We start from the raw sequence: 10,000 nt of genomic DNA, 5'->3' as shown, positions 1-10,000 counted from the left end.
CTAACCCTCTATAACCCCAACACTAACCCTCTATAACCCCAACACTAACCCTCTATAACCCCTAACCCACCAGGGCCATGCCCTCGTACAGCTGCACCCTGGGACACGGAACACAAGATCCCACCATACTCTAACCCTAACCCTCTACAGGGGAGGCTGGTGGAGGTAGGAACGGGAGGTCTTTCCTGATGTAGCCCACCTGCGGGCGGTGTGTGAGGTGTGTGTGTGTGTGTGTGAGGTGTGTGTGTGTGTGTGTGTGTGAGGTGTGTGTGTGTGTGTGTGTGTGTCGTACCTGATGTAGCCCACCTGCGGGCGGTGTGTGAGGTGTGTGTGTGAGGTGTGTGTGTGTGTGTGTGAGGTGTGTGTGTGTCGTACCTGATGTAGCCCACCTGCGGGCGGTGTGTGAGGTGTGTGTGTGTGTGTGTGTGTGTGTCGTACCTGATGTAGCCCACCTGCGGGCGGTGTGTGAGGTGTGTGTGTGTGTGTGTGAGGTGTGTGTGTGTGTGTGTGTGTCGTACCTGATGTAGCCCACCTGCGGGCGGTGTGTGAGGTGTGTGTGTGTCGTACCTGATGTAGCCCACCTGCGGGTGGTGTGTGAGGTGTGTGTGTGTGTGAGGTGTGTGTGTGTGTGTGTGAGGTGTGTGTGTGTGTGTCGTACCTGATGTAGCCCACCTGCGGGCGGTGTGTGAGGTGTGTGTGTGTGTGTGTGTCGTACCTGATGTAGCCCACCTGCGGGCGGTGTGTGAGGTGTGTGTGTGTGTGAGGTGTGTGTGTGTGTGTGTGTGTGTGTGTGTGTCGTACCTGATGTAGCCCACCTGCGGGCGGTGTGTGAGGTGTGTGTGTGTGTGAGGTGTGTGTGTGTGTGTCGTACCTGATGTAGCCCACCTGCGGGCGGTGTGTGAGGTGCCAGCGGTAGGAGGTCGTACCTGATGTAGCCCACCTGCGGGCGGTGTGTGAGGTGTGTGTGTGTCGTACCTGATGTAGCCCACCTGCGGGCGGTGTGTGAGGTGTGTGTGTGTGTCGTACCTGATGTAGCCCACCTGCGGGCGGTGTGTGAGGTGCCAGCGGTAGGAGGTCGTACCTGATGTAGCCCACCTGCGGGCGGTGTGTGAGGTGTGTGTGTGTCGTACCTGATGTAGCCCACCTGCGGGCGGTGTGTGAGGTGTGTGTGTGTGTCGTACCTGATGTAGCCCACCTGCGGGCGGTGTGTGAGGTGTGTGTCGTACCTGATGTAGCCCACCTGCGGGCGGTGTGTGAGGTGTGTGTGTGTGTGTGTGTCGTACCTGATGTAGCTCACCTGCGGGCGTTGTGTGAGGTGCCAGCGGTAGGAGGTCTTACCTGATGTAGCCCACCTGCGGGCGGTGTGTGAGGTGCCAGCGGTAGGAGGTCTTACCTGATGTAGCCCACCTGCGGGCGGTGTGTGAGGTGCCAGCGGTAGGAGGTCTTACCTGATGTAGCCCACCTGCGGGCGGTGTGTGAGGTGCCAGCGGTAGGAGGTCTTACCTGATGTAGCCCACCTGCGGGCGGTGTGTGAGGTGCCAGCGGTAGGAGGTCTTACCTGATGTAGCCCACCTGCGGGCGGTGTGTGAGGTGCCAGCGGTAGGAGGTCTTACCTGATGTAGCCCACCTGCGGGCGGTGTGTGAGGTGTGTGTGTGTGTGTGTGTCGTACCTGATGTAGCCCACCTGCGGGCGGTGTGTGAGGTGCCAGCGGTAGGAGGTCTTACCTGATGTAGCCCACCTGCGGGCGGTGTGTGAGGTGCCAGCGGTAGGAGGTCGTACCTGATGTAGCCCACCTGCGGGCGGTGTGTGAGGTGTGTGTGTGTGTCGTACCTGATGTAGCCCACCTGCGGGCGGTGTGTGAGGTGCCAGCGGTAGGAGGTCTTGTCCCGCCAGCCCACGTTGCGCGGGTCCTTCCACAGCAGGGTCACCTCCCCGGGCGTGTCCCCTGTGTGCCACAGGGCGTTACGCAGGTACTCCCCCGGGCCCGTACGGGACTTCACCGCCTGCAGGGGGAGGGGGAGGGGGAGGGGGAGGGGGAGGAGAGAGGGAGGAGGGGTTAGGGAGAGAGGGAAGATAGAGGGAGGAGAGAGGGAGGAGAGGAGAGATGGAGGAGGGGTTAGGGAGGAGAGAGGGAGGAGGGGGGAGGAGAGGAGAGAGGGAAGAGAGAGGGAGGAGAGGAGAGAGGGAGGAGGGGGGAGGAGGGGTTAGGGAGGAGAGAGGGAGGAGGGGGGAGGAGAGGAGAGAGGGAAGAGAGAGGGAGGAGAGGAGAGAGGGAGGAGGGGGGAGGAGGGGTTAGGCAGAGAGAGAAGAGAGAGGGAGGAGAGGAGAGATGGAGGAGGGGTCAGAGTTAGGGTTAGTTCAGAACCTTTAACTACAGGCTGGGTATAGAAGTTTTAGCTGCAGGGTAGGCTGGGTATAGAACATTTAGCTGTAGGCTAGGCCAGGTTCAGTACCTTCAGCTGCAGGCCGGGCTGGGCCATGGCCCTGAAGGGCAGAGACTGCCAGTAGGTCTGTTCCGTCTGTTTCCACATGACCACGTAGAAGGAGGAGGAGTCCTGGTAGCCGAAGATGAACCCCACGTAGTCGTCGTCGGTTACGGTGTTGATGTGGAACGTCCCGTCAAAGTCCACCCCGTTAAACGCTGTGTAGCCTGGAGGGGGGGAGAGGGGGGGGGGGGGGGGAGAGAGAGAATGAGGGACAGAGAGACAGACATGTAGGCAGGCAGACAGAAAGAGAGAGAGACAGAGAGACAGACATATCGGCAGGCAGACAGAAAGAGAGAAAGTCATGGCTACAGACTCACCTATAGCCAAACCAGGGTCACTGTTCATGGTTTGGACGATCTCCATCCCCTACAACCAAAACACAGACCAACGCTTAAATAAGTCTCTTATTTACTAGAGTACATGCTACATGCTACATTAAGACGATGCAAGGGCTATGATTACAATGTTTCAGCTGTCCCTGTTTGGGTATGATCAAAATGGCGGCCTGTTTGAGGACTTCAAAATGGCGGCCTGTTTGAGGACTTCAAAATGGCGGCCTGTTTGAGGACTTCAAAATGGCTGCCTGGTTGAGGACTTCAAAATGGCTGCCTGATTAAACTGTCCCAAATGGTCCTAAACTGTCTTAAACTCTCTTAAACTGTCCCAAACTCTCTTAAACTGTCCCAAACTGACTTACACTGTCTTAAACTGTCCCAAACTGTCTTAAACTGTCCCAAACTGTCTTAAACTGTCCCAAACTGTCCCAAACTTTCTTAAACTGTCCCAAACTGACTTACACTGTCTTAAACTGTCCCAAACTGTCTCAAACTGGCTTAAACTGTCTTAAACTGTCCCAAACTGTCTTAAACTGTCTTAAACTGTCTTAAACTGTCTTAATGGCTACCTGGTTGAGGACGATCCAGCTGGGGTCGATCTGGGCGTCGCCCTCCGGGTCCAGTATGACCGTCTGATAGGCTCTGAAGTCCGTCAGCGTGACCTCAGCGCTCTCTGGACACACGTCGATCACGTCGATCACAGAGTCGTTGTCAAAGTCTGACTCACACATGTCACCAACGCCGTTCCCTGATTGGATGAGGGGGGGGGGGTCAAAAACACAAGAGGATAGAGTTTCCAGGATAGAGTTTCCAGGATAGATCCAGGCGTTTATTTTTTCAATGCAATTACAGAGATTGTCAATGGGACTATAGTCGTTAGGTGAGAGGGCTATGTAGATTTGAGTGTCATCCACATAGTTGTGGGAGGCAATTTTGTTCTTTTTGATGATGTGTCCCAATGGAAGCATGTAGAGAGTGAATAGAAGGGGGCCAAGGATCGACCCTTGGGGAACCCCACATGTCATTTTAATTTGGTCAGATACAAAGTTGGAGACAGAGTAGCTTCTGTCCTGGGTTAGGGTTAGGATTAGGGTTGGAGGTCAGGGGTCAGGGGTTACCGTCGGTGTCGGTCTGGGAGGGGTTGGGGACCAGGCGACAGTTGTCCGGGCCGGGGGCGGGGCCGGAGTCTGGGACGCCGTCGTTGTCGTCGTCATCGTCACACTCGTCCCCCAGCCCGTCGTTGTCTGAGTCCAGCTGGGAGCTGTTGGGCTCCAGGGGGCAGTTGTCTCTGGTGTCCTGGTGCCCATCGCCATCCCTGGAGGGAGGGAGGGGGGAGTGAGGGGGGAGGAGGGGGAGAGACAGGGTCAGGTGTGTGGGCTCCGAATGACAGTTATCCCTCGAGGAGGAAGAGGAGGAGGAGGAGGAGGAGGAGGAGGAGGAAGAGGAGGAGGAGGAAGAGGAGGAGGAAGAGGAGGAGGAAGAGGAGGGGGAGGAGGAGCAGGAGGAGGAGGAGGAGGAGGAGGAGAAAGAGGAAGAGGAGGAGGAGGAGGAGAAAGAGGGGGAGGAGGAGGAGCAGGAGGAGGAGGAGGAGGAGGAGGAGGAGAAAGAAGAGGGGGAGGAGGAGCAGGAGGAGGAAGAGGAAGAGGAGGAGGAGGAGGAGGAGGTGTGAGGGGGGAGAGACAGGGTCAGGTGACTCTAAGGCAGGGGTCGGCAATTAGGTTTGGCCTCGGGCCAAATTTTTTTGGAGCCACTAGATGGCGGGCCCGAACATAATCAAAGGCTAATTTAAGTAATTGATTGTTTAAAAATGTGACACGTTCTAATGCTTTGACTTTTCTTTCGACTGTACACATCGCTAGTCAACTAACACAGCTTGTTTTGTGAACCTGCTAACAATGTAAAGTAGTGTTCTAGTTAACTAGGTAGCTGTCCAATCCATTATGTTGCAGTATTTTGGCTTGATTAGCGAGTTTGTGTTGTGATTCTCAACAACGTTGAAACGTAGTTTCACACTTTTCCATATTTTTGAATAATAAATGTGTGGACTGACGATGTAGCGTAGCCTAACTTATTCTAATAATTATGTAACATAGTTTCATTCTGATAATTATTCCCCCCTCCTCCCAGACAAGGTCACATTATTATTGGATTGGTTGTTTGCGTGCCGGGTGAAGTTAGCCAAACATTTAACCTGCTAGCAAGAGAAACATAATGTCACTCTCCAAAGGTCTAAAGAGGAAAGTTGACGGTGGAAACAGGGCATTTAAAGAGGAATGGACAGCGAACTATACGTTCATCCTACCTGGTTCCATCAATGCAAAGCCGTTGTGAGAGACATTTTCCGTGCTCACAATGTTCCCTTTCTATACGCGAGTCGTCCTTTTCGTCAATGAATGCGATAAAGACGCACGAGAGGAATCGATGGATGCATAAAAACCTTGAGAACTGCCTGTGGATTAAGTGACGTCAATATCACCAGATATCAAGCAAATACTGACCGATGGGAGATGCTTTTTGTTTGCGCCGATTTTGTTTTCAATGTTTTTCAGAAAATTAAACAGAATTTGCGTTGTTACTGTTCATATGTGTGTTGCAGTCACATATACGTAAACATTACGTTTGAATGGCTTACTGAGCTCGTGTTATTTTGTTCAAACCACACACGGTATGTCGGCTATTTCAGCACCGTGACGCATTGTCCACCTGCTTATGATTCACTCTGAGGGGTTCAGCGTCAGTGCGCTTCGGTGCACCTTGCTGCCTGATTGTCTGTCCCTGTGTCATTCACTCTCAACATGGATAAAAGTACAATAAGCATTATTCAGGTGGAGTTCGATTCTCTATTCGGACATTATAGGCGCTATATGTGGGACTGTCGGTCCGATATTATTATTAAAAAAATAAAAAAAACAAAAAAAATAAAGTGGATTCTCAAAATAATCTGCTGGGCCAAATGTTATTGGTGACGGGCCAGCAATGGCCCACGGGCCGCCTATTGCCGACCCCTGCTCTAAGGTGTGTGTGTGTGTGTGTGTGTGTGTGTGTGTGTGTGTGTGTGTGTGTGGTACCCACATGTCCTTGTTGGTGTCACACACGTCCCCCACCAGGTCGTTGTCCAGGTCCGACTGCAGAGAGACAGGAGAGTGTTGGGTCCTATCCCATTTCAAATGTTTACCCCTACCCCTCTGTAGGAGCCATGAATATGATCTGTGGGGTATTTAGTACAAAAAGCTAATGGGTTTATTTGATTGTTTTGATCATGTTATTTTCTTCCTTTCCGGAAGTCACATGATTATGGGCGGGGATAGCCCGAGCGGTAACTTGGAGTGGAGAGAGAGGGGAGACAGGGTCGCTGTATTTTTTGTTGATCGCATATTCTTTACGTATTGTTTGTTATTTTCTTATTTTGTATGGATTATTTTTTGTACGTCCACATAGTTTGATTGTTAAATTTCAATAAATGCTCTAAACGTACCTTTTTTTCTCAAGTGAATTGTTTTGGGCGCATCATACAATCATCATCAACCCAGACCCTGCTGGCGTCTCTCAGCCACCTTTTCTGCTCGACTCTGTCTAGTCGCTACACCGTCTTTTACCCCTTCCACCCCTCGCTGTTCAACTCGCCCCTCAGAACAGAGACACAAGGGGTCGGTAGCGGTTGAACTCTTCCCTATGAACCAGGACGACCCTTCCAGACCCTGATACGTCCTCAGTAGCATCATAGAACAGCACAGATGCTCTTGATTCGCTCACAACTTATACGTTTCACCCTATCAATCAATCAATCAATCAAACAAGTCATCAAATAAAAAAGAACAATGCTTCATTACCAGGCCAGTTCATGACAGAATAGCGCTGTTCTGTAGGCTAGCAACCCTGCTCCTACCCTGCCCCCTGACCTCCCTGTGACCCCCCCTCTGACCTGCATGGGGTCATTGACCCCTGACCTCTGACCTGCATGGGGTCATTGACCCCTGACCTCTGACCTGCATGGGGTCGTTGACCTCTGGGCAGCTGTCGCACGCGTCTCCTACTCCGTCTCCGTCTCCGTCCGTCTGCATGGGGTTGGGGACGCGAGGACAGTTGTCCAACACGTTAGGGATGCCTGGGGACAGGAGGAGGAGGAGGAGGAGGAAGAGGAGGAGGAAGAGGAGGAGGAGGAGGAGGAGCAGGAGGAGAAAGAGGAGGAGGAGGAGGAGGAAGAGGAGAAGGAGGAGGAAGAGGAGGGGGAGGAGGAGCAGGAGGAGGAGGAAGAGGAGAAGGAGGAGGAGGAGGAGGAGGAAGAGGAGGAGGAGGAGGAGGAGGAGGAAGAGGAGGAGGAGGGAGAGGAGGAGGAAGAGGAGGAGGAGGAGGAAGAGGAGGAGGAGGAAGAGGAGGAGGAGAAAGAGGAGGAGGACGACATTTTCTTTAGCTTCTAATCCCCATTTCACTCCCTCATTGGGAAACAAAGAGCCGCTGTTTTAATCCAGGAACCCGAATTTTGATTCACTTTTATCCACTATTCACTGACCATGACCCCTGACCCTATAACATCCCTAACCCCTGACCCCCTGACCTCCCCTGACCCCTGACCCCTCCTACCGTCTCCGTCTATGTCGTCATCACAGACGTCCCCCGCCCCGTTCGCGTCCGTGTCCCTCTGCGAGGCGTTGGGGGCGTTGGGACAGTTGTCGCAGGCGTCTCCGTACGAGTCCGTGTCCGAGTTCTGCTGGTCGCGGTTCGCCACCAGGCGGCAGTTGTCCTGGCAACGAGAGAGGGAGGAGGCGATAGTAGTCATGGTAACAGAGAAGCACAACAACGCAATAATGCGCATATGGTCTACCTATCAAGCCTAAAATACTTTTCATTCTTCCTCTCCTATACCAGTAGTCAAGCCTAAGAGGCACTTTTACATTTGAAAGTGTTTTTTGTTTATATATATTTATATTTTTTATATTATAATATACCAGTCATATTCTGGAATGTGTCTGAATGTTAAAGTCCCATAAGTATAAAGTAAAGTAACAGTTTCTAAATAAATAGTAGCATTTTTTATTTCCTTACGCACAAATCACATACTGAAACCGTACTGAAACCGTGACCCAAAAACCGAGGTTCATACCGAACCATGGGTCAACTGAAGCATTGCAGCCCTAGTGTGTATAGTGTGTGTGTATTAGTGTGTGTGTGTGTGTGTGTGTGTGTGTGTGTACCTCTACGTTCTTGATCCCGTCCCCGTCAGCGTCTTCGTCACACTGGTCACCTGACCCGTCTTGGTCCGCGTCCTCCTGCCCGGAGTTGGGCGTGTTCACGCAGTTGTCCTGGCAACGGCACACACACAGCGGCTGAGTGACAGGTTCATACTCCGGGTGGACGTCAGTTTTGTGTGTTTGTGTCATCCAGGCGTTTATTTGTTCAACGCAATTACAGAGATTGTCGATGGGACTATAGTCGTTAGCTGAGAGGGCTGTGGGACTATAGTCGTTAGCTGAGAGGGCTAATGGGACTATAGTCGTTAGGTGAGAGGGCTATGGGACTATAGTCGTTAGGTGAGAGGGCTGATGGGACTATAGTCGTTAGGTGAGAGGGCTGATGGGACTATAGTCGTTAGGTGAGAGGGCTGATGGGACTATAGTCGTTAGCTGAGAGGGCTATGGGACTATAGTCGTTAGGTGAGAGGGCTGATGGGACTATAGTCGTTAGCTGAGAGGGGGATGGGACTATAGTCGTTAGGTGAGAGGGCTATGGGACTATAGTCGTTAGCTGAGAGGGCTATGGGACTATAGTCGTTAGGTGAGAGGGCTATGGGACTATAGTCGTTAGGTGAGAGGGCCATGGGACTATAGTCGTTAACTGAGAGGGCTAATGGGACTAGAGTCGTTAGGTGAGAGGGCTATGGGACTATAGTCGTTAGGTGAGAGGGCTATGGGACTATAGTCGTTAGCTGAGAGGGGGATGGGACTATAGTCGTTGGGTGAGAGGGCTGTGGGACTATAGTCGTTGGGTGAGAGGGCTGATGGGACTATAGTGGTTGGGTGAGAGGGCTATGGGACTATAGTCGTTAGCTGAGAGGGGGATGGGACTATAGTCGTTGGGTGAGAGGGCTATGGGACTATAGTCGTTAGGTGAGAGGGCCATGGGACTATAGTCGTTAACTGAGAGGGCTAATGGGACTAGAGTCGTTAGGTGAGAGGGCTATGGGACTATAGTCGTTAACTGAGAGGGCTAATGGGACTAGAGTCGTTAGGTGAGAGGGCTATGGGACTATAGTCGTTAGGTGAGAGGGCTATGGGACCATAGTCGTTAGCTGAGAGGGGGATGGGACTATAGTCGTTAGCTGAGAGGGGGATGGGACTATAGTCGTTAGCTGAGAGGGGGATGGGACTATAGTCGTTAGGTGAGAGGGCTATGGGACTATAGTCGTTAGCTGAGAGGGCTGTGGGACTATAGTCGTTGGGTGAGAGGGCTGATGGGACTATAGTGGTTGGGTGAGAGGGTTATGGGACTATAGTCGTTGGGTGAGAGGGCTATGGGACTATAGTCGTTAGGTGAGAGGGCTGTGTAGATTTGAGTGTCATCCACATAGTTGTGGGAGGCAATTTTGTTGTTTTTTATGTTGTGTCCCATTGGAAGCATGTAGAGATTGAATAGGAGGGGGCCAAGGAGGGGCCAAGGAGGGGGCCAATGGTTTAACCCTTCAAGACCCTGATGACGTCATCAGTAGTATCATAGAAAAGCACCGACGCTCAACGATTCGTTTCGATCAAACAAACAGTCATCAAATAAAAAAGAACAACGCTTCATTACCAGGCCAGTTCATGACAGAATATGCCATCAAAGGGGGGAAATGCGACATGGAAATACGTCAAAATGTGTGTGTGTGTGTGTGTGTGTGTGTGTGAGGATGACTTACGGCCCTGCAGTGCTTGTGGTTGTCTTTGCAGGGCAGAGGGAGGTCTGGGTATAGTGTGTAGTGTGTGTAGTGTGTGTAGTGTGTACTTACGGCCCTGCAGTGCTTGTGGTTGTCTATGCAGGGCAGAGGGTGGTCTGGGTAGCCGTCCAGGTCCGTATCCGGCCCACAGGTGCCCCCGTTACCTGCATAGCCTACGTTACACTGACATACACACACACACACACACACACACACACACACACACACACATACACACACACACACACACACACACACACACACACAC

General features: G+C 52.2%; 1 protein-coding gene across 1 annotated transcript in view; it reads right to left on the bottom strand.

The window, feature by feature from the left end:
- LOC308158405 (thrombospondin-3b-like) overlaps window positions 1-10,000 on the bottom strand; it is a gene marked incomplete at both ends in the record, with an annotated part of 57,945 nt that overhangs the window by 893 nt on the left and 47,052 nt on the right. The window contains 10 exon segments of the mRNA XM_080531993.1: window positions 1,832-2,004; window positions 2,455-2,651; window positions 2,805-2,853; window positions 3,392-3,570; window positions 3,941-4,137; window positions 5,895-5,947; window positions 6,809-6,927; window positions 7,404-7,563; window positions 8,015-8,122; window positions 9,805-9,915. Of these exon segments, the coding sequence (XP_080388119.1) occupies window positions 1,832-2,004; window positions 2,455-2,651; window positions 2,805-2,853; window positions 3,392-3,570; window positions 3,941-4,137; window positions 5,895-5,947; window positions 6,809-6,927; window positions 7,404-7,563; window positions 8,015-8,122; window positions 9,805-9,915 (1,346 nt within the window).

This window comes from Nansenia antarctica (assembly GCF_963989245.1).
Source record: "Nansenia antarctica genome assembly, chromosome: 5".
Lineage (NCBI taxonomy): Eukaryota > Metazoa > Chordata > Actinopteri > Argentiniformes > Microstomatidae > Nansenia > Nansenia antarctica.
This window is presented reverse-complemented; position numbering and strand designations above follow the sequence as displayed.